The sequence below is a fragment of the Callithrix jacchus genome, chromosome 16 (assembly GCF_049354715.1).
Source record: "Callithrix jacchus isolate 240 chromosome 16, calJac240_pri, whole genome shotgun sequence".
Taxonomy (NCBI): Eukaryota; Metazoa; Chordata; class Mammalia; order Primates; family Cebidae; genus Callithrix; species Callithrix jacchus.
The window spans coordinates 22,522,872-22,547,914 of record NC_133517.1 but is presented as its reverse complement, the minus strand read 5'-3'; the positions used below and the strand labels follow the sequence as shown (position 1 = coordinate 22,547,914).

General features: G+C 40.1%; 2 protein-coding genes across 11 annotated transcripts in view; one reads left to right on the top strand and one right to left on the bottom strand.

The window, feature by feature from the left end:
• SGK3 (serum/glucocorticoid regulated kinase family member 3) overlaps nucleotides 1-1,535 on the bottom strand; it is a 199,643-nt gene extending 198,108 nt beyond the window's left edge. For 8 of the 10 annotated variants that reach the window (XM_078352553.1, XM_078352563.1, XM_078352552.1 and 5 more), the window contains exon 1: nucleotides 1,256-1,363. The gene's annotated coding sequence lies outside the window, so the exon portion shown is untranslated. Of the gene's footprint in view, nucleotides 1-1,255; nucleotides 1,364-1,406 lie in introns of those variants that run through there. The other 2 variants (XM_078352554.1, XM_078352560.1) reach the window with 1 other exon arrangement.
• A 178-nt stretch (nucleotides 1,536-1,713) lies between these two features.
• Nucleotides 1,714-25,043, top strand: part of VCPIP1 (valosin containing protein interacting protein 1) — a 34,430-nt gene continuing 11,100 nt past the window's right edge. The window contains exons 1-2 of the mRNA XM_002758962.6: nucleotides 1,714-4,725; nucleotides 17,395-17,481. Of these exons, the coding sequence (XP_002759008.2) occupies nucleotides 2,001-4,725; nucleotides 17,395-17,481 (2,812 nt within the window). The 5' untranslated portion in view covers nucleotides 1,714-2,000. The remainder of the gene's footprint in view (nucleotides 4,726-17,394; nucleotides 17,482-25,043) is intronic.

Below are 25,043 nucleotides of genomic sequence, written 5' to 3'. Positions count from 1 at the left end.
GGCACACTTAATTTCTTTTCAAAAAAAATTGTAAACAATTATTAGGTGCAAATCAAAGCTAATATCCTTTATTAGCCTCTACTTTTTAAAATGCATTTCAAAGCATCAAATTCTATATAAACACACACACACAAAACCTAATCGGATGGTTTCCTGGGCAGCTACAGAAGACTCAAAAATGATCTCATGGACTTCACTAATGTTTCTACTTTGTGCCAAATGTTTCAGAAATTTTGAGGTAGTCCACTTACCTAATGTGATACTAAGCTTCTAGAAAGCAAGAATTTCTGGAATAAGTGAAAGGGGATGAATGTACAAAAATATTATCAGCTTTCAATTAACATACGAATATTGTTCCGTATAAAGAGGCAGTTTCCTACACGTGACAAAAGAATAAAGCTGTTGCCTCTTTAACAGTAAACATCCCTGCATTCCTAAGAGAAGATTCTAAGGCCTAGCAAAAGATCTGAGCCTAACATTTTGGGGTTTTTTGGTAGGAAGCAGGGTAAAAATCACTCTCTAGGTTTGAGATTGGGATCCAGAATACACTGATGACTTGACCTTCGGCAAGTCACTTAATTCCTTTTAGTCTCAGTTACCTTAATGGTAAATGAAGTCAACACCACCTGGTAAAGGTATTATAGGACTGATGTGAAGATGAGATGGCATTTGTGAACATATTATTAAATATATAAACTATAAAGCAATAGTAAGCAAATGCTAGTTACTATTCTACGTAATACGGGCCTAACCTTTCTTGCCTATGTCCTTATCCGTAAAAAGAGGACAGATTGAGGTCTGAATGCCTATCCAGTCCCTTATCAGCTGCGTGAACTTGGGCAAGTCATTTCCTTTCCGGGCCTGTTTCCTGAGGTTATTTTGAAGATCAACTATCTCATCTTACATAAATACTGTCCAGACTCATATTAAGAATTTAACAAATGATAGCTCATATTACTCTCTGGGGGGGGCGGGTAGGGCAGTAAAGAGCAAATGAAATTAAACCTCGTTAAGAGGCTTTGTATATCCACATAAAACTCTACAGACATTCAAGGTACCGTTATTTGTACTGTAAACTGCCAAGACATGCAGGAAACGAAAAATCAAATGGCGCCTCAGCGACTCGCACTAAAGAGGGAGAGAAGGCAGAACTTCCGAGAATCAACTATTTTTCCCCCTTACGGCCTCCAGCCTAGATTAGACCATTTATTCAACTTCCCAGCCCACAGTATCCCTGGACATTTATTTACTGTACCTTTTTCACTGAGAGCCTTTCCACTCCCCTCCCCTTCTATAGTCGTGAACTTCAGACCCTCTGCTTCGACTCCCACTGCCTTTCACTCTGTTTTTACCAAGATTTACTGAAGCCTCCCCGCCGCCTAAGGAGAAAGTGCAGCAGGACGCACCGCAGGGCATCCTAGGAAATGTGGTCTCTCAGACTCTTTGGCTTGGGCTGCAGAGTGGGTAAGACGACGAAGGAGATCCAGATAAAACTACAACTACCGGCAGGCAAGGCAAAGCACCATCTTTCTTTCGCCTCTTTTCCTGTTGCCGTCCTCTTCCTCCTCCTCTCTAGCACCGAACCACTTGGCCTCACGGTACTTGTAGTTCCACCTGAACTCAAGATCCTGGGGCTCGATGGCCAGCACAGAGGCTAGAGGACTCTAATTCCCAGAGGGCAGAGCGAAAGCTGCGCCTGCGCACATTCAACGAGGGCGTGTATGTCTGTGTGTCTGAGGGAGAGAGAGCGAGAGTGAGTGAGTGTGAGTGCGGGGTTGGGTGGTGGCCGTTACGTTCGGGGCAACGGCTACGGCAGTGGAGAAGTAAGAAGAGAAACAACGTCCGGCGCTTCCGCCTTCGCTTAGGAGGAGGAGGAGCTGGTAGGGAAAGGAAAGTGATTCGCCCTGGGCCTGGACTAGACCGAGTCGGGTCGGTGGGGGTGGGCTATGAGCTTTTGAGGGTCGCTTGGGACGCGGAGCGAGACACGAAAGCCGGTAGCTATGTCTCAGCCGCCGCCGCCGCCGCCGCCGCCGCCTCCGCTGCCGCCGCCGCCTCCTCCCCCTGAGGCTCCGCAGACTCCGTCGTCTCTGGTGTCCGCGTCGGCGGCTGCTTCGGGGGGGCTTTTGAAGCGGAGAGACCGGAGAATCCTTTCCGGGAGCTGCCCGGATCCGAAGTGCCAGGCGCGTCTGTTCTTCCCGGCCTCCGGTTCTGTCAGCATCGAGTGTACTGAGTGCGGCCAGCGGCACGAGCAGCAACAGCTGCTGGGGGTTGAGGAGGTGACCGACCCGGACGTAGTGCTACACAACCTGCTGCGGAACGCGCTGCTCGGGGTGACGGGGGCACCCAAGAAGAACACGGAACTGGTTAAGGTGATGGGCCTTTCCAACTATCACTGCAAATTGTTGTCGCCCATATTAGCTCGCTATGGAATGGACAAACAGACAGGCCGGGCCAAGCTTCTCCGGGACATGAACCAGGGCGAACTGTTCGATTGCGCTTTGCTGGGTGACCGCGCCTTCCTCATAGAACCAGAACATGTTAACACAGTGGGCTACGGGAAGGACCGCTCCGGAAGCCTCTTGTATCTGCATGACACTCTGGAAGACATTAAGCGAGCCAATAAAAGTCAGGAATGTCTCATTCCAGTGCATGTGGACGGGGATGGACACTGCCTGGTGCATGCTGTGTCTCGGGCTCTAGTAGGCCGAGAGCTTTTCTGGCATGCCTTGAGAGAGAATCTTAAACAGCACTTTCAGCAGCACCTGGCCCGATATCAAGCTCTGTTCCATGACTTCATTGATGCTGCTGAGTGGGAGGACATTATCAATGAGTGTGACCCTCTGTTTGTACCACCTGAGGGTGTTCCCTTGGGCCTGAGGAATATCCACATATTTGGGCTTGCCAATGTGCTACATCGTCCTATTATTCTGTTAGATTCCCTCAGTGGCATGAGAAGCTCTGGTGATTATTCAGCCACCTTTCTACCTGGGCTCATCCCTGCAGAGAAGTGCACTGGTAAAGATGGTCATTTGAACAAACCAATCTGTATTGCATGGAGCAGCTCCGGTAGAAACCATTATATCCCTTTGGTAGGCATAAAAGGGGCTGCTTTGCCCAAACTGCCTATGAATTTGCTTCCTAAAGCATGGGGTGTACCTCAGGACCTTATTAAAAAGTACATCAAACTTGAAGAGGATGGTGGTTGTGTTATTGGAGGTGACAGAAGTTTGCAAGATAAATACTTACTTAGGCTTGTTGCTGCTATGGAAGAAGTCTTTATGGACAAACACGGTATCCATCCTAGTTTGGTTGCTGATGTCCATCAGTATTTCTACAGAAGGACTGGAGTGATAGGAGTTCAGCCTGAAGAAGTCACAGCAGCTGCTAAAAAAGCAGTAATGGATAATCGCCTTCACAAATGTTTGCTCTGTGGTGCCCTTTCTGAACTTCATGTTCCTCCGGAGTGGTTGGCTCCTGGAGGGAAATTGTATAACCTGGCAAAAAGTACTCATGGACAGCTGAGGACTGATAAAAATTATAGCTTTCCCTTGAACAATTTGGTTTGCTCATATGATTCAGTGAAAGATGTTCTGGTACCAGACTATGGATTAAGTAACCTAACAGCTTGTAATTGGTGCCATGGCACATCTGTGCGAAGGGTCAGAGGAGATGGGTCTATTGTGTATTTGGATGGAGACAGAACTAATTCTAGGTCCACTGGTGGCAAATGTGGTTGTGGATTCAAACACTTTTGGGATGGTAAGGAGTATGACAATCTACCAGAAGCGTTCCCTATTACTTTAGAATGGGGTGGAAGAGTGGTCAGAGAAACAGTCTATTGGTTCCAGTATGAAAGTGATTCATCTTTGAATAGTAACGTTTACGATGTTGCGATGAAACTTGTTACCAAGCACTTTCCAGGTGAATTTGGGAGTGAAATCTTAGTTCAGAAAGTTGTCCACACTATATTGCATCAAACTGCCAAAAAGAATCCTGATGATTATACTCCTGTAAATATAGATGGTGCTCATGCCCAAAGAGTTGGAGATGTACAAGGACAAGAATCAGAGTCTCAGCTCCCAACTAAAATTATTCTTACTGGACAGAAAACAAAAACTTTGCACAAGGAGGAGTTAAACATGAGTAAAACTGAAAGAACTATTCAACAGAATATTACGGAACAGGCTTCTGTAATGCAGAAACGGAAAACAGAGAAGTTAAAACAAGAACAAAAAGGGCAATCCAGGACTGTTTCTCCCAGTACCATTCGTGATGGCCCATCCTCTGCACCTGCTACCCCTACCAAGGCTCCCTATTCACCCACAACTTCTAAGGAGAAGAAGATCCGAATCACAACTAATGATGGACGGCAGTCCATGGTTACTCTTAAGTCTTCAACAACCTTTTTTGAACTTCAGGAAAGTATAGCCAGAGAATTCAACATTCCTCCATATTTACAGTGTATTCGATATGGCTTTCCTCCTAAAGAGTTAATGCCACCACAGGCAGGAATGGAAAAGGAACCAGTTCCTTTACAGCATGGCGACAGAATTACAATAGAAATTCTAAAGAGTAAAGCTGAAGGTGGTCAGTCTACTGTAGCACACTCAGCCCACACTGTGAAACAAGAAGATATTGCTGTTACTGGTAAACTGTCATCTAAGGAACTTCAGGAGCAAGCTGACAAAGAAATGTACTCCTTGTGTCTTTTAGCAACATTAATGGGTAAGATCAATTTAATTCTGATGGTATATCTTAATTGTAAATATAATACACTGAGTTTTCCTGTTGTCTTTGGGGGAAAAAGAAATCTGTAGCCATTTTAAGTTTTTGATTATATGTTTTAGTATTAGGAAAGAATTATTTTTACTATTTTGACAGTAATGGATAGATGTTAATATGATTATTAACTATTAGGAAAATAACTAGAAAGTTAAAGTAGTCCCTCAATAATGGTCAGCAGATTATTTAAGTATATCTTATTCTTGCAATTGCTTTTTTAAAAACAGACCTGTGTTTATTTAAGGCATTTTAAATTTTTTGGTAGGCTCTATTGAGCCTGTGTACCTTATGCCTTTTTCATTTATTTCTAATTTTTATTTTCCTGTATGTCATGTGATTTCAGACTTCCTGTATGATGAATTGCAGTTTCTGGTGTTTATATTCTCACTGCACTCCCACCTAGTAATTTCTTACATTTCATTTTCTTCCTTTCCCAGTTCATCACATTTTTCTTATTCATACACTAGGATTTGTATTTAAATTCACTAGGGTTTGTATTTAAGTAATTTCACTACTCAACAAATCTTTGCCATCAATTGTAATGAACTATTATATGTTAGAATTCATCAGAAACATAAGAAACAGATAGAGGGTAATGGTGTAGAGAAGTATTTCTTTCTAATAATTCAGCATAAATTAAAGAAAAGTATATTATCAACCAAATGGGTAATTTAAAGCTTTAGATTATTTAGGATATTGTCCAATGGTGTACTTTTTTTACAGTATCTATATTTGCTTAGTTTTAGTTTTAGTTTTGAAATAACTGTTAATATGCTTGACTAAGTCTTAAAGTATAAGTAAAATTTAAATGTGTTAGTTACTGGAAGGTAACTAACACATTGCTGAGATTAGGTATTTCGACTAGAAAAGTGATCTGGGTTTTGATTCTATTTTCTGATAGTACTATATGGCAGTGAATTGGGCCTTGACCTACCAAAGTGAATACTACTCCTGGCTTATTTGGGGGAGTCGTAAATAGGAGATCAAAAATCCTTGCACATATTTAAAACTTGGAATTGTTGATTTTAGTTTGGCAGACATAGTAATTTAATTAGGTGGCATGTTAGGAACTGTTCTACGCACTTCCGATTTATTTTTTTTGAGGTGGTCTCTTGCTGTGTCACCAGGGTGGAGTGCAGTGGTGCAATCTCGGCTAACTGCAGTCTTCGCCTCCTGGGTTCAAGCGATTCTCCTGCCTCAGCCTCCTGAGTCGCTGGGACTACAGGTGCCCACAGACGGGGTTTCACCATATTGGCCAGGATGGTCTCAATCTCTTGACTTTGTGATCTGCCCGCCTCTGCCTCCCAAAGTGCTGGGATTACAGGTGTGAGCCGTCGTGCCTGGCCTTTTTAAAAAATTATTTTATTTTAATTAATTAATTTATTTTTTGAGACAGTCTCACTCTGTCACCCAGACTGGAGTGCAGTGGTGTGATCTGGGCTCACTGCAGTCCCTGCCTCATGGGTTTAAGCAATTCTTTTGCTTCAGCCTCACAAGTAGATGGGACTACAGGCTCGTACCATCACATCCGGCTAATTTTTGTATTTGTAATAGAGACTGGGTTTTACCGTGTTGGCTAGGATGGTCTTGATCTCCTGACCTCGTGATCCGCCTGCCTTAGTTTCCCAAAGTGCTGGCATGAGCCACCATGCCTGGCCCACTTTATATATTTCTATCTCTCAAGAGTATTTGTTTCTTAGCGATTGAATGGAATAGAGAAAAGATTATGTGATCTTCAGAGTCAGAAAGATCTAGAATTTGAATTTTGGCTCTATTACTTATTAGTGATTGCAGGCAACTACTTGACTCCCCAGTAGTTCAATTGCCTCCTCTACAACTCTTCTTGTAGTTGTTATATAAGAGGCCGCCAGTAAAGTATTTGTAGAACTCTGAAAATTAAATATCATTCTCACAGAATGGATAAAATTGGATACATGCAGAGGGCACTTTAAAAGACCTGCAATCTCCCAGGTCAAAAACAGGAAAGAGAAGGTCTTCCTCAATACAAGATGAACTCTTGAGAATGTGGCTCTTACCTTTATCCTTATATGCCCAGAACCTGATACAGTGCTCAGCAAGTAGTATGTACTCTGAAATGTTTTTAAATTTAATTAAATAGATGACATTAACACAGCTAAAGAAAGGCTGTATTTGCAGAAATTGAATGAATGGTCAGTCAGCACTGAACATTGAAAAAAGTCTAAAAAGCAGAATTCAGCAATGTTTATATACTGCTGTACAAAGGAATAAGATACATCATCTGGGGTTCATGAAAATTCTGGCAACTAGAAAGGTAATCTCTGTAGAGGGGCAAGAATATTTGATCAATCTGACTATGTATCCTTTTGATTGATTTCCATATTCATCAAGCATCTATTCTTAAAACTTATTTTGCTTCCTGATAAGTTTTGACGTACAGGTGACAGTGCAAGTAAGGAAAGCTGTGTTCTCCATTGTAGACTAATAAATTGGCATGGGCAGGATTATGGTCAGTAGTCTTAAAAATCTGATCAGTATATTTCATAATGAAAATTAATAAAATAGAATTCTGGCGTGTAAATAGTTATGTTTTGGATTTGATTGGAGGTTCTTGGACCTATCTGAGAGAACTTGAGTGTAGACTATGATGAGTTTACCAACATAATGTCTTTCTGTTCTGTTCCTTTCCCTCTTCATAGCCAACATTTATGATCCTATAAACCCACAAATTTCTTTAAAACTGCCTCCACTACCAACACAAAATTTGAATATAAAAGAGAGCTTTTAGTTAATTTTGTAATAATATCACTGAGATACTTTCTGCTTTAAATTTAAGTATTAAGTGCATAGTCTGTATTATATTAGTCCCTTATAAGTATTAGTTTTCTTCCTCTAGTTCTCATAACTGTATTTGAATTATGTAGAAGTTTTTTTGGAGACAAAGTCTCTCTCTGTTGGCCAGGCTGGAGTGCAATGGTGAGATTTTGGCTCACTGCAACCTCTACCTCCTAGGTTCAAGCAATTCTTGTACCTCAGCCTCCTGAGTAGCTGGGATTACAGGCACCCACCACCATGCCCTGCTAATTTTTGCATTTTTAGTAAGACGGGGTTTAACCATGTTGGTTAGGATGGTCTCTATCTCCTGATCTCGTGATCCACTCACATTGGCCTCCCAAAGTCCTGGGATTACAGGCGTGAGCCACTGCGCCTGGCCAAAGATATTCTTTAAAAACCAAAAAAGGTGCTTCTGAAAAGTTAATTTGGGGATAAATACTAACCATATGTAAAGAGTGCTGGGGAACTGTTGATGTTCAGATTTGAGAGGGCTAGAATATAACAGAGCTTGTTTAGAAGATTGCAGATTTCAAAGTGCAGAAATTACTTTGAATTACCAAATGTGAGCTAAGGTATGCTATGTTAGTTTAGAATATAGCTCATCAGGCTTTATACTGTTTAAATAGCTGGCTCTTTCTCTTTTAAGTTTAGGCTTAAATACCACCAAACAGGGTTTGAGAAACCCTTGCTGACCATTCTAAGTAGGTTCCCTTTATCAGTATACCCTGTTGATGTCCCTCACAGCATCTATCACAATTTTTAATAATCTTATTTGTTGGTTTAATTATTTGTTTGCCTCCCCCACTATATTGTAAAGTCCACCAAAACAGAGACTGTAGTGAATACCTTATTACCTAGTTCAGGGCCTGGCACATAGTAGGTACCAAGTAAATGCTTGATGAATTAATGAATGTAAGTATTTCAGCAAAATCAATGTATGCTGTGAACCTGTATGTATGCTGAGTGTACGAAGATAAATGAGAGTCAATCCTTGCCCCATTAACTTACCTGGAGGCTTTCAGCTGAGGGAGTTGCATATTTTGCTTTCATCAGCAGATCTCCAGCTTTCTTTTCTAAATACATAAAAATTATATAACCCCCAAATAAGACCAACATAGCATTTTAGAACTTCTCATTTGATTAAGAATCAAATATGTACATGGGAATTGTATATTTTCTTTCTTTCTTTCTTTTTCTTTTTCTTTCTTTTTTTGACAGAGTCTTGCTTCGTCGCCCAGCCTGGAGTGCAGTGGTGTGATCCCAGCTCACTGCAACCTCCACCTCCCCAGTCCAAGTGATTCTCAGCCTCTCAAGTAACTGGGACTACAGGTGCATACCACCACACCCAGCTAAATTTTTGTATTTTTAGTAAAGATGAGGTTTCGCCATGTTGCCCAGGCTGGTTTCTAACTCCTGAACTCAGGCAATCAACCCACCTCAGCTTCCCAAAGTGCTAGGATTACAGGTGTAAGCCACCGTGCCCAGCCTGTAAATTTTCACTAAATAGGCTGACTGCATGATAGCCAGGGGCATGAGATTTTTCTTTTATTTTTAAGTAGAATATTTATTGAATAGATTGTCTATTACTTATATTAATAAAACAGTAAATAGGTGTATTAGTCTTTGGCTTAGTACAAATCATTCATTGAACCTAGTAACTTTGAATCTTAGGAAATGTAAAATGGAATAACAGTGTTCTGCCGTTAGTATTTAACACTTTAATCTCTCTTATCCAGACCACCGGAGGTAATTGAACTTAATTTTTTACAGACAGTCATCTTGATTATTTATATAATACTTAAAAGACTAACTCTGGTTTTGCAAAATATGTTGTTTGAATTTCTTGTAGGCCTTGTGCAGTCGCAGTGAGCTGGGATTGTGTCACTGCACTCCAGTCTGGGCAACAGAGCAACACTCTCTCCAGAAAAAAAAAAGTTGATCAGTTATTTGTGGGTTTTCCTTCATGGTAGATAGGATAGGTGGAATATTATCTACCATAAATACTAGGCTAATTTAATTTTCTTAGTTTTATATTTAATTACGTTTCTAGTTTTGTTTGTTTTCCTAGAGGTAAGGACAGATTTAGGTGAAGAACAGAATTTGTCAGTTTGGAGTTACTCAAATGAAATTAGGCTACTTGACTCTTCTTTGCCTTACTACAAAGTGTACCAACCTTTCAGGAGTTGAGAAGCTTGTTTCATTTGATATACTTTCTCTCTTGCTGAAAAAAACTATGTGACTTTTTAATATATACTTAAAATATACAATATTTTGTAATTTCATAGTACCTCTTGATATTATAAATACCTTAGGATTTTCTAGAATTACTCTTGGGACTGAGACACTTATTTTTTAGGTGACATTGGATCTGAATGCTATTATTGCATCTTGATTTTTCTTTTCAAATATTGGGTAAAGGAGTTTCAAATCTAGATAGTACTCATGCATTATTATTTTTTTTTTTTGATATGAAGTCTTACTCTGTTGCTCAGGCTGGAGTGCAGTGGTGCAGTCTCGGCTCACTGCAACCTCTGCCTCCCGGGTTCAAGCGATTCTCCTGCCTCAGTCTCCCAGGTAGCTGGGATTACAGGTGCATGCCACCATTCCTGGCTTATTTTTGTATTTTTACTAGAGATGGGGTTTCACCGTGTTGGCCAGGCTGGTCTTAAACTCCTGATCTCGTGATCTGCCCATCTTGGTCTCCCAAAGTTCTGGGATTACAGGCCTGAGCCACCACTCCCAGCCATGTATTATTATTATTTATATGCTTTCTGATAGCCCTTCTGTTGATTTATGTGTAGCATATTTGTCATAGGAAAGCAGTTATAAAGTTGAATAAAAAATGCATAGATGTGTCTTAAGGTAAATGTATATATTGTAAATGGTGCTTTTATATAATTTTACCTTGAAGATTAAGTTAAATATTTTTTCTTTTTCTTTTTTTAATTTCATGGTTTTTCCTTTTTGTTCTTTTCTGCTCAGTATCACAGCATAAATTAAATATTGATTCTACTTTTTCTAGATAGAAAAGGAAATCTAGATAATAATAGATTGATTTTTTAAAATTTAGAGATGGGGTTTCTCCATGTTGGCCAGGCTGGTCTCGAACTCCTGACCTCAGGTGATCCGCCCACCTCGGCCTCCCAAAGTGCTGGGATTACAGGCGTGAGCCACCACGCCCAGCCTAATAATATATTGAGTCTATTCTAACTACTTTGATCACTTATTTTTAATAGTTTTTCAATTGTAATATAATTTTAAAAATTCAAAGAATTCAGGTACATGTAAAATAAAATATGGTAGTTCTTAACATTTGTACTCCCCAGAGAAAATCATTATTAGTAAATTGGAATTTGTCCTTTCAGATTCTGTGTGTACACATTTAAACACTATTGAGTTTATATGCATGTCTGTGTATGATAAAAATACACATTAATACTGCTGGTGACACTAAAGTTGTGTGGCTGTATACCCTTAAGAGGACTGAATTTCAGGCAAGTAACAGTTATGCCTTTTTTATAAGTCATTTTGAGTATCAGCAGGGCAGATAAACTTTTAAATGTAAGGATCTACAGGAAGAGTAGAGAAATGCCAACAATTCTTTCATCAAATGAATACCTTTGGAAATCGCTCTAGTTGAAACAGTTCTGTGTTCCTACTTTATATTTGGAACGATTTATTCAAATTGTTTTAAAAATTTGAATTGTTTCTTTAAGTTTCAAATTTAAATAAACTTAAGTACTTTATTTTATGGTCATAAATACTTGAGTTCAGAGTTTGTTTTGGGTATTTCTTTTGGGGCTTTAAAAATACATTTTGGCGGGGTTCAGTGGCTCACGCATGTAATCCCAGCACTTTGGGAGGCCGAGGTAGACAGATTGCCTGATGTCAGGAGTTTGAGACCAGCCTAGCCAACATAGTAAAACCCTGTCTCTACTAAAAATAAAAAATTAGCGAGGAGTGTTGGTGCACGTCTGTAATCCTAGCTACTCAGGAGGCTGAGGCATGAGAATTGCTTGAACCCAGGAGATGGAGGTTGCAGTGAGCAGAGAATGCACCACTGCACTCCAGTCTGCATAACAGAGCAAAATTCTCTCAAAAAATAAATAAAAATATTTTTCATATGTATGTTAGATTTTAAAATTTAACTGCTTTGCCTCATAAATTGTAAAGTAGATTCAAATTGCCTTCTTAAATGTTTAAAGTCAGAAGGTTAGGCACAGTAGCTCATGCCTGTAATCCTAACACTTTGGTAGACCAAGGCAGGAGGATGGCCTAAGACCAGGCATTCAAATTAGCCTGGGCAACACAGGGAGACCCTATCTCTATGAAAAATAAGTAAACTTAGCAGGTGTGGTAGTACACACCTGTAGTCCTAGCTACTCAGGAAGCAGAGGTGGAGGGTTGTTTGAGCTCGGAAGATCAAGTCTGCAGTGAACCATGATTGAGCTACTACATTCCAGCCTGGGTTATAGAGCGAGACCCTATCTCAAAAAATAAATATGTAAAATTTAAAAATTAGAATGGTGACCTCTTAAATATTTTTTGATGATGACTTTAAACTTTTAACTCCATAATTTTATTATTAGAAAAAAGTTAGAAAAATATATTTTTAAAAATGTATTTTAGGGGCCGGGTGTGGTAGCCCATGCCTATAATCCCAGCACTTTGGGAGGCTGAGGCGGGCAGAACACTTGAGGTCAGGAGTTGGAGACCAGCCTGGCTAACATTATGAAACTCCGTCTCTACTAAAAATACAAAAAATTAGTCGGGCGTGGTGGCAGGCACCTGCAATCTCAGCTACTTGGGAGACTGAGGCAGGAGGATCACTTGAACCTGGGAAGTGGAGGTTGTGGTGAGCCAAGATCGTGCCATGGCACTCCAGCTTGGGCAACAAGAGCAAAACTCCATCTCAAAAAAAATGGTTTTAACATATTTTTAAACAATTAGAAGTTACTTCACATCAGATAGGAAAAAAATTGGATAAACAACAACAAAAAAAAGTTCACATATATAGCTACTATTTCAGGTGGAAGATTGAAGTTTATGAGAAGGAAGGATTTGTGGAAGTAAGGTAATTAACAAAGGTTATCTACCTTTGGTGGTGGCTGTAGTATAGATTTTTTTTTTCTACATTTATAGATGCACAGTACATTGGATAGAAGTATTTTACTTGTGTAGTATTAAGAAACAGTTGGATTATAAAGTAAAAATAATTGGAGACTAACAAAAATATAAATGAACATATTTGTAGAGGCTTTTCCAAACTCTTCCTATTCTCTAAAAGTTTACTTTTGAATAAAATGGTAGAAAAACTATTTCTCTTTGTTTTTGCTATTATTTTGTTTTATTGGATTCTAGAAGAGAAAACAGATGCAGGGAAAGTCAGTGACATATTATATAATCATTAGTTGTATTTTATATATGTAACATTGAAGAATGGTTATCATCATGCTGCTTCAATTAAGCTTTTTCTGGATTGCTTTCAGGCACTGTTGAAAAAGAAAGACCTCCTATGTAATATTCAGTCTGCCAAGGGTGTCCAAGGGAGAGAAAACAGTTATGGGTTCTTAGCTTTTGTTTCTGGTTGGGCCAGTAAAGCCCCTTCCTCATTACTCTTTTCTGCTTATCATTAGAGACAGAAACTAAAAACCATGGCTTCAGGCTACTAAAAGCCTAAAACCAAACAAAACAGAACAACAACAAAATAAGGCTTGTTGGACAAGCTTGCATCAATACATTCATGCAACCAATACTAAGAGTGCTACCATCTGTTCAGCACTGGTGCCAGGCCCTGGAGATAGAGTCATACAGGCCACCAACCTTTTCTCGAATCTGAAAAGTATAGAAAGGAAATCTAGTCTAGAAAATAAAACAGAAAAGTTAACCTAAAATGTGATAGGAGTATCAAATAAAGGTGCCTACCTAACCAACACTCCAAAGAATCCTAAAGGAAGTGATACCTAGATTGAGTTTTAAAGAATATGTAATAATTATTGGCCTTGAGGGAACAGAAGCAGTTGTTTGGTGGTTTTATATTGTAAAAATAAAGGTAAGGTATGATGTCAGGTGGGAAAGGCAAGGACCAACCTTAGAGTGCCTTGTATGCCATGGAAAAGGAACTCGAACTTTACCATATGGTTTTGGGAAACCATTATAGGTTTAACTCTGAAGATTGTATAGAGGAGGGATTTAGGGAGGGATAAAACTCAAGGGAAACCAGCTGTGAGGAAGTGGCAGTAATCCAGGCATTGAACCTGGGCGTTAGGAGGAATGGAGAACAGTGCAGTGGAGAGCTGTATGAGACTGGTGCAGGACTTGTGCAAATTGTCAAAACCCCTGCTTCCTGATCTCTAATCCTTTTCCTCATTTTTGTTAGCAGCAAATATGACCTTCAGTGGAGATATTTGTATACCAAAAGAAATTACTTATTTATTTTCTCCAACCAGTTGTTGATGCCATGAATTTCTATAAGAAAAGACTGGATAGGTCTTTCAAATTTGTTGTAACACAATTTGACTTTTTTTTCTTTTTGAAGCAGAGTCTCCCTCTGTCAGCCAGGCTGGAGGTGGCATGACCTCTGCTCTCGGCAACCTCTGTCTCCCCCGGGCTTAAGCAATTCTGTCTAAGCCTTCTGAGTAGCTGGGATTACAGGCATGAGCCACTATACCCGGCTAATTTTTTTTATTTTTTGTAGAGATGGGGTTTCACCATGTTTGCCAGGTTGGTCTTGAACTCCTGACCTCAGGTAATCTGCCCACCTTGACCTCCCAAAGTGCTGGGATTACAGGCGTGAGCCACTGCATCTGACCAATTTGACCTTTAATAGAGGTTTATGTCAATGGAAAGGAGGGGTATAAGCTTTGGACTGATACACAGGATTCAAATCCTGGCTCTATCACTTACTAGCTGTGTGATCTTGGACGAGTTATTTAAGCTCTCTGAGCTTGTTTTCTTGTCTCTAGAGCTTAGTGGTGATGAGTTAATGAAACTATGTGAAGAGCCTGCTCAGAGCTTGGTAGATAATAGGGACTTACATGGTATTTCCCTTAAAGCAATAGAAGAGTGGAGCCATATTGCTTTGAAGGGGATGAAAATTGGTTCTTGGGGGAGGAAGGGTGAAAAAATCTTGCTCATTAATATATAAAACTAAGATGTATGTGCAGTACATAAACAGATATAAAGTATATCTGTGTAATTCAAATATCATGAGGGCATGGAGAGGACTAGGAAAATAATGTTTATAAAGGCTCCTTTTGGGGAGATAATGAATATAAAGTTGAGAAACACTGCAGTAGAATAAGTGATTTACCTGTTTAAGTTAGGAATAACTAGGTATGTAAAGTACTAAGAGATGTGATTTTCCTTATTAATCAGTTGGTCAGTTCTGAGGAGTTCACCATTTTGGCACCAATTGAGAATCTTGCGGTTTTTGTTTGTTTGGACTAGTCAAGTGCAGGTAGTGAGAAGGGGGGAAATGGTAGAACCCTTGTTCCAACTGTAACTGAACAGTCAGTTGAGATAACTCACTACGTTCAGACCAGCCCTGTTTAAATGCTTACCAAAAAAATTAAATACTGCCATATCTTTTTTTGATATATCTTCCAAATAAATGCTATCCTAGAATATTTTAGAAAATATTAAGTATGTTTAGGACAACACTGATGATAATTAAATGAAAGGCTATCATCATAGAAATAATTTATCCAAGTGAGGTTTAATAATAAGTTCAGCAATTACTAGGGGTTATTAATATATTTCTTTATTTGTGGACTCTTATTAATATTCAGAATTTTAAATATCTGTGTGTCCACCCTTAAATATAGCTGTTCTAGTAGTACTGCATCATTAGTAGTGTTTGAAGTAAATGTTTTGGTTAACTGAAACTTTAAATACCAAGTCTTCTAAAACTTACCTACTTTAAGCTGGTATACTGAAGATAAGTTTAGCCACTGCCACACAAAGTCATACTCTGTTTATGAATGTGGGGCAGGATGAGAACACAGATATGTTGTAAATACATAGGGATTAATTAGCACTGTCACAACTTTTCAGAGTTCAGGTCCAACAATATAATCTTCAAGTAGGGAATTCAAAAGTTAACATTTTTGTTAAAATTAAAAACTTCCTGATCATAAAAGTCATACATATACATTAGCAGATTAGAGCATAAACTTTAAAGAAGCAAATAAAAACAACCATAGTAACTGTTATGTTCCTGCCATTCTTTTCTTTTTTTTTTTGAGATGAGGTTTCACTCTTGTTGCCCAGGCTGGAGTGCAATGGCGCAATCTCGGCTCACTGCAACCTCCACTTCCCTGGTTCAAGCGATTCTCTTGCCTCAGCCTCCCAAGTAGCTGTGATTACAGGCATGCACCACCACACCCGGCTAATTTTTTGTATTTTTAATAGAGACGGGGTTTCTCCATGTTGGTCAGGCTGGTCTTGAACTCCTAACCTCAGGTGATCCACCCACCTTGGCCTCCCAAAGTGCTGGAAGTACAGGCCTGAGCCACCATGCCCAGCCATGTTCCTGCCATTCTATATTGACTTCTTCAGCAGTGATGATCATTCTTTACTTTTTATTTGAAACTTTTTACTGAAATAAATACTGAAATAGCCCCTTCTGTTTATTTCTTGGTTTTAACATAAATATAAAATGTCTATGTACAATTTTATATTTTACTTTCAAAAATATCTTTTTTTTTTTTTGAGATGGAGTTTTGCTCTTGTAGCCCAGGCTAGAGTGCAATGGTACGATCTCTGCTCACTGCAACCTCCACCTCCTGGGTTCAAGCAATTCTCCTGCCTCAGCCTTCCAAGTAGCTATAACTATAGTCATGTGCCACCACATTCAGCTAATTTTTGTATTTTTGCTAGAGACAGGGTTTTACCATGTTGGCCAGGCTGGTTTCACTCCTGACCTCAGGTGATTCTCCTGCCTTGGCCTCCCAAAGTGCTGGGATTACAGGTGTGAGCCACCATGCCTGGCCCAAAAATATCTTTCAACAATCTTACCTGTTCTAGTACAGAGTTTACAGACTAGTTTCCTTTGAGCTGGATTGAGTCTTCAGATATATTTTGTTCATCATGCCTAATATTAACTGTGTTGACTCGAGGTTTTGTTCTGTTTTTTTTCTGTTTTTGAAGCAGGGTCTCACTTTGTCACTCAGACTGGAGTGCAGTGATGCAAACACCACTCCCTGCAGCCTCAACCTTTGCGGGGGCACAAGGGGTCCCCCCGACCCCTCTACTGCCTCAGCTCCCTACGTAGCTAGGACTACAGGCACATGCCACCATCTCTGGCTAATTTTTTTTTTTTTTGTAGAGATGGAGTTTCACCATGTTGCTCAAGCTGGTATCAGAACTCCTGAGCTCAATCTGTCCACCTGCCTCAGCCTCCCAAAGTACTGGGATTACAGGCATGAGCCACCATGTTTGTTGACTCATGCAGTTTTAAAGATGCTTTTTAATTAGTTCCTACATTTTGAAATTGGGAGAATTCATATTAAAAACTTGAATTTCTGGCTTCTCTTGAAAAGCCACATGGTCTTGAAACACTAGGTGTGCACTCTTCCATGACAACACTTGGCAGTGGCTGGCACATTTAGATAGGCCATGCATTTTCTAGTTTGCCACAATTCTGTCACTCGGTATCATCTCTCTATGGCATATCCGGCTATTTCAATCATTTAAGAGTTCTGCCTTGATGTTTATTGTAAGCTAATCCTTACTAAAGCAGCCCTACATGCAACTCTTTTGTTTGTTGCTAATACTATGTCTGTTTTTGTCTTACAGGAGAAGATGTATGGTCTTATGCAAAGGGACTTCCTCACATGTTTCAGCAGGGTGGTGTATTCTACAGTATTATGAAGAAAACCATGGGTATAGTTAATTTGATTTTATTCTTAAATAATAGCTCTACTCAAGCTATTTTAAGAGTAAGGAAGTTCATATAGTCTTGTGCTAAAATATTTTCTAAGTTAATTTTAGGTTTATATTCTTTAGCAGTTTTCTTAGTTAAAATAGATTATTACCCTGACATGGTCAGCTATGTTTTCTGCTGGTATTACTAAAAATCTATCACTTTGTTACTAGTCTTTTCTCACTTAAATTATGTATATGATTCTTTTTTTTTTTTTTTTTTTGAGACCGAGTTTCACTCTTGTTGCCCAGGGTGGAGTACAATAGCATGATCTTGACTCACTGCAACCTCTGCCTCCGGGGTTCAAGCAATTCTCCTGCCTCAGCCTCCTAAGTAGCTGGGATTACAGGCATGCACCACCACGCCCAGCTAATTTTGTATTTTTAGTAGAGACAGGATTTCTCCATGTTGGTCAGGCTGGTCTTAAACTCCCGACCTCAAGTGATCCACCCCCCTCGTCCTCCCAAAGTGCTGGGACTATAGTTCAACATAGTGGCCCATGCCTGTAGTCCCAGCTACTCAGAGAGTGAGGGAGGAGGATCACTTGAGTCGAGAGGGTTGAGGCTGCAGCAAATCACAATCACACCACTGCACTCCAGCCTTGGTTACAGAGCAAGACCTGTCTGATAAAAATTAAAAAAAAATAATAATGAATTATATAAATAGGCAGCAGGCCAGGTGCAGTGGCTCATGCTTGTAATCCCAGATGCTTATAATCCTAGCACTTTGGGAGGCTAAGGCAGGAGAATTGCTTGAACTCAGGAGTTCAAGACCAACCTGGGTAACATGGTGAAACCCCATCTCAACTCAAAATACAAAAATTAGGCAGCATGGTGGCACATGCCACCTATAATCCCAGCACCTTGGGAGGCCGAGGCAAGCTGCCCCCAAAGGCAAAATGGTGAAACCCCATCTCTACTAAAAATTCAAAAATTAGCCAGACACAGTGGTGCATGCCTGTAATCTCAGCTATTTGGGAGGCTGAGGCAGGAGACTCGCTTGAACCTAGGAGGCAGAGGTTGCAGTGAGTTTAAATCACACCACTGGCACTCCAGCCTGGGTGACAGAGCAAGACTTTGTCTCAAAAAAAAAAAAAATGCATTTTGACTTAACGAGTTTATCTGACTGTAACCCATTGTAAGTTGAGGAGCATCTGTATAGATCGAATTGGGGACAGTTGATATCTTGACAACATTGAGTCTTTTAATTCATGAAGATGTTATATTTCTTGTTTTTGGTTTTTTTGAGATAGGGTCTCACTTTGTTACCCAGGTTGGAGTGCAGTGACACAATCACAGCTGACTGCATCGTTAACCTCCCTGGCTCAGTTGATCCTTCCACCTTGGCCTCCTGAGTAGCAGGGACTACAGGTGTGCACCACCATGCCGTGCTAATTTTTGTATTTTTTTTTAGAGATAGGGTTGTTGCCCAGGCTAGTCTTGAACTCCTGGGCTCAAGTCATCTCCCTGCCTCAGCCTCCCAGAGTTCCGGGATTACAGGCATGAGCCACTGTGCCTGGCCAAAAATGTTATATTTCTTCATTGATTTAAAGTCCTTAATATCTCTCATCAAAATTCTGTAATTTACAGCATATATGTCTGGCACATAGTTTGTTAGATTTAGACCATGAAATATTTGTTTTTTGGATGATATGGTAGAAGATGCTTCTAAAAATTTTAAATTTTCTATTATTCATTTCTATTGCATAGAAATAAAATTGGCCTCCTCCTCCTTCTTCTTCTTCTTCTTCTTTTTTTTTTTTTTTGAATACAGGGTCTGTCTCTGTCCCCCAGGCTGGAGTGCAGTGGCGCAATCTTGGCTCACTGCAACCTCCACCATCCATCCCCAACCGCCAACCAGTCTCAAGTAATTCTCTAGCCCCAGTCTCCAGCCCCAACCTCCCTAGTAGCTGGGACCACAGGCGTGAGCCACCACACCCAGCTAAATTTTTGTATTTTTTGTAGAGACAGGGTTTCACCATATTGCCCAGGCTGGTCTCAGATTCCTGAGCTCAAAGTAATCCTCCCGCCTCAGCCTCCCAAGGTGCTGGGATTACAGGTGTGACCTACCGCACCCAGCCAATAAAAAATTTTTTTTTTTAATATTGCCCTTGTACCCTGTGTATGACCTTGCTAAACTCACATATTTTAGCAATTTTTTTTAGCAGATTCTTGTCTGTGTAGGTCATCATGTCTTTGGAAATAAAAGACAATTTTATTAGCAATGGCTAGGATCTTTAGTTCATGTTGTGTAGGAATGGTGAGAGTACACATTATTTCCTTTTTCCATGTCTTGGAAGCATTCAGCTTTCACAGGTGAGCAAGCAGAATATAAGGGGAGTGCCTGATTAAGGATTTTACAATCTTAAGATTGTAAGATTGAGGACATGCCTTTCTTATGTTATGAGTGGATGTTGAATTTTGTCAGATGCTCTTTTCCTACATGTATCGAGATGATCATATGGTTTTTCTCTTTTGGTTTGTTGATAGGGTGAATTACATCGATTTTTTTGAATATTGAACCAACTTTACCTGGTGGATTTAATTTGCTAATATTTTGTTGAGTGTCGTGATTGTGTTCATGAAGGATAATTATCTGTATAGTTTTCTTGTAAGACTGTTTAATTAGGGTGGCCTCATAAGACAGCATTGAGAAGCATTGCCTCCTCTTCTGTTTTCTGGTAGATTTTATAATAGTTTTATTTTAGTTGATAGAATTCACCAGTAAAGTCATTTTTGCTTGGAGTTTTCTTTTTTTTTTTTTTAGATGGAGTTTCGCTCTTGTTACCCAGGCTGGAGTACAATGGCGCGATCTCGGCTCACCGCAACCTCCGCCTCCTGGGTTCAGGCAATTCTCCTGCCTCAGCCTCCTGAGTAGCTGGGATTACAGGCACGTGCCACCGTGCCCAGCTAATTTTTTGTATTTTTAGTAGAGACAGGGTTTCACCATGTTGACCAGGATGGTCTCGATCCCTTGACCTCTTGATCCACCCGCCTTGGCCTCCCAAAGTGCTGGGATTACAGGCGTGAGCCACCGCGCCCGGCCCGGAGTTTTCTTTTTTGGGCAATTTTTTAACTACAAATTTAGTTTATTTAATAGAATACTCTTAAAGTTATCTATTTCTTCTTGAGTAATCTTTGTTAGTTTTATCATTCAAGAAATACGCCCTTTTCATCCAAGTTATCAAATATATTGGCATAAAGTTGTTTCTGATATTCCCCTATTGTTGTCCTTTTAATGTCTATAGAATCTGTAGTTCTTTCCTTTCTGATCTTGGCAACTTGTGCCTCCTTTTTCTTTTTTTTTTCTTTTTGGGACTGACCAGTCTGGTGGTTGATCTCTTCAAAGAAACATTTGAATTTATAGGGTTTTTTTGGTCAAATGTTATTTTTCTGATTTCAGTTTCATTGATTTCTGCTTTTATGTTTATTTTTTCCTTCCTTCTGCTTGCTTTAGGTTTAATTTACTCTTTTCTTTCTAATTTCTTATTTTATTTTTTGAGACAGTCTCACTCTGTCGCCCAGTCTGGAGTGCAGTGGTGCGATCTCAGCTTACTGCAACCTCCTCCTCCTGGGTTCAAGCAATTCTCATGCCTCAGCCTCCCGAGTAGCTGGGATTACAGGTATTCGCCACTATACCCGGCTAATTTTTATATTTTTCGTAGTGATGTAGTTTTACCTTGTTAGCCAGGCCAGTCTCTAACTCCTGGCCTCAAAAGATCCACACACCTTGGCCTCCCAAAGTGCTGAAATTACAGGCATGAGCCACTGCGCCCAGCCTATAAATTGTATTTTAATATAGGCATTTAAAGCTATAAAATTCTCTCAAAGCATTCCTTCCCTTTTTTTTAACATTTCCCCCCACCCCCACCCCCACCTTTTTTTTTTCCCCAAGACGAAGTCTTACTCTGTTGCCCAGGCTATAATGCAGTGGTGCAATCTCGGCTTACTGCACCCTCCACCTCCGGAGTTCAAGTGATTCTTCTGCTTCAGCCTCCCAAGTAGCTGGGATTACAGGCATGTACCACCGTGTCCAGCTAAATTTTATAGTTTTAGCAGAGTTGGGATTTTGTCATGTTGGCCAGGTTGGTCTCAAACTCCTAACCTCAGGTAATCTGCTCACCTCAGCGTCCCATAATGCTGAGATTACAGGTGTGAGCCCCTGTACCCAACATTTTTACATCCCTTTTAAACTTTTTATCTTTCATTTGTCTACTTTGTTTTCTTTTCTTTTTTTATTCTGCTTTCTGAAATATAGATACTAATTAGTGGTTTTTAGAAGTTAGTATTTAATTAGGATTGATTTTGGGGATTCCAGTAATCTGTACGCACTGTATTCTGTGCAACTGCAAATAACTTCCTTCAGTTGTGTTTTGTGTATGGGAGGGGGTTGGTGGATAAGGGGCTGTCTTTACTATTTTCAAAATAGTTTTGTTTTAGTTTGAAATTATTTTTTAAATGTTAACTGTGCTCAGACAATTAGATCTATCAACATGAAAAATATTCAAGTTTGACCTCTACCTCATACCATATACAAAATTAATTCAAAATGGATCAAGGACATTAAGTTTAATTGCTAAAACTAGAAAACTCTTAGAAGAAAACATAGGCATAAAATGTATTGACTTTGAATTAGGTATAATCTTAGATATGAAAACGAAAACACAAAAAATAAGAGAAAAAAGTAGATTAAGAGTAAACTTCTGTGCTACCAATGATATTATCAGGGAAGTAAATACACAACCCACAGAATGGGAGAAAATTTTTGCAAACCATGTATCTGAGAATGGATTTGTATCTAGAATATGAAGAACTCTTACAACTAAACAAAGATGACAAATAACAGTTAAAAATGAGCAAAGGATATGAATAGATTTCTCTCCAGAGAAAATATATAAATGGCCAATCATACGTGAAAAGATCCTCAACATCATTAGTCACCGGGGAATGCAAATCAAAACAAAAATGGGATGGTATAATACTTCATACTCACTAGTCTGGCCGTGGCCCAAAAGTTGCATAGGAAGAATTGTAGGCGAGAATGTAGAGAAATTGGAACCCTCATACGCTGCTTGTAGAAATGTAAAAATGGTGCAGCCACTTGGGAATTTTGGCATTTCCACAAAAGATTAAATGTAGAGGTACTATATGATCCAGCAATTCTATTCTTAGGCGTGTGCCCAAGAGAAATGGAAACATATGTCCATACAAAACTTGTACACAAGTGCTCATAGGTGAGTTATTCATCATAGCCTAAAATGGAAGTTACCCAAATGTCCATCTACTGATGATTGGATAAATAAAATGTGGTATAACCTTACAGTAGAATATTGTTTGGCAATAAAAAGTAGTAAAGTATTCATACTCATTACATCATGGATAAACCTTGAAAACATTATGTCATATGAAAGAAGCCAGTCACAAAAGAGCATATAGTGAAAATATCCAGAATGGGAATACTTAGAGAGACAGAGAATAAATCAGTGGTTTCCCTAGGGCTGGGAATGAGGTAGAGGGAATGACTGCTAAGGATCAGGGTTTCTTTTTGGGGTGATGAAACTGTTCTAAAAGTTGCACAACTGTGTGAATATGCTAAAAACTGGCTATGCATAGTAGCTCATACCTGTAATCCCAGCACTTTGGGAGCCTGAGGTGGAAAGATCACTTGAGCCCAGGAGTTTGAGACTGCAGTGAGCTATGATTGCACTGACTGCACTGCAGTCTCGGTGATAGAGGGAGACTCTGTCTCTTAAAAAAACTATATATATAAACTATATATATATATATATATATCCCAAACCATTCAGTTATATACTTTAAAAGGGTGAATTGTATATGAACTATATTTCAATACAGTTGTCTTATTTCTTTTCTTTTCTTTCTTTTTTTTTTTTTTTAAATTTTTGAGACAAGTCTTGTTGTGTCACCAGGCTGGAGTGCAGTGACATGATCTCAGCTCACTGCAACCTCTGCCTCCCGGCTTCAAGCAATTCTCCTGCCTCAGCCTCCCGAGTAGCTGGGACTACAGGCATGTGCTACCACACCCAGCTAATTTTTGTATTTTTAGTAGAGACACGGTTTCGCCATGTTGGCCAGGATGGTCTCAATCTTTTGACCTTATGATCCACCTGCCTTGGCCTCCCAAACTGCTGGGATTACAGGCGTGTGCTACTGCACCCGGCTGAGTTGTTATATTTCTTAGAATGTTACATGTGGTATTTATCATTAAGAGGTAATTTCTCTGAAGGGGTTGGCTTGCTTACTCAGGCCACAGCTCTCAACCCCTCATGGGACGGGCAGCACCCAGGTCAGCAGATACAGGGGCCAGGACAAGTGGTTCTGAACATGGGCAGGAGTAGGACTCTGTAGGGCCAATCTGCAGCCCTGCAGCAGTGTCTTGGGAGGTACCTGTGACCCCCAGAGCCCCAGAGGGCACGTATGCTCTTTTAGCTTTCCCATCCACATATACCTTAACACAGCTCGATGGAGGGTCAGGGTGACAGCCTTTTGCACCCGCCCTCTTGGTACTCAAGTTCTCGTCTGGTATCCAGGAAGAATTAGGTCGCACAAAAGAATTGAAGGGTAGTGAATGTGGAGGATTTTACTGAGTAGTGCAAGTGGCTCTCAGTGGGATGGGGAGCTGGAAAGCAGAGGGAGTAGGAAGGTGGTCTTCCCCTGGAGTTCAGCTGTCCCTGGCCAAACTCTTCTCTGAAGTATCCCGGTCAAGCCATCCCTCTGAAGTCAAGCTGCTTCTCTCTGACATCCAGCTGTTTCTTCTCTTCTGTCCTTCTCTGCCACTCTGCTGGTCTGCTGGTCTGCCTGGGGTTTTTATGGGTACAGGATAGGGGGCAGGACAGGCAAAAAAAAGCAACATTTGAGCAAGAAAACAATACATGTTCTCACTTTGGGCCACAGGTCCAGGCTTGAGGGTGGGCATCCACCAGGGACCCTGCCGTTTTCTGCCTAGTATTTCCCTGCCTCCTTTCTGTATCAGAATCAGAACATCTGAGATCAAATTCTGGATTTTTTACACTCTTACTTCTAAGTGTCAGTTTATTTGTAAAGTGGGTATGATAATGTCAGGGTGATGGTGAGGATCAGAGAAATAGTGGATGTATAGCAGTTAGCAAATGGTCTGATACCTAATAAATACTTAGCAAATGTTTGTTGTTGTTACAAGAATTCCAACTGTTATTTGCAGAACTGAAATTCTGACTATAAACAGCCAATTGAAATGGATCATCCTCAGAAAAGTAATTTACCTTCCAAAATAGAATTTTTTCTGACATTTGTGGTAATTTTTTTTTTTTTTTTGAGATGGAGTCTCTGTTACCCAGGCTGGAGTGCGGTGACAGAGTCTCCATTCACCACAACCTCTGCCTCCCAGATGCAAGCAGTTCTCCTGCCTCAGCTTCCCGAGTAGCTGGTATTACAGGCACCTGCCACCATGCCTGGCTAGTTTTTGTATTTTTAGTAGAGACAGGGTTTTGCCATGTTGGCCAGGCTGGTCTCGAACTCCTGAC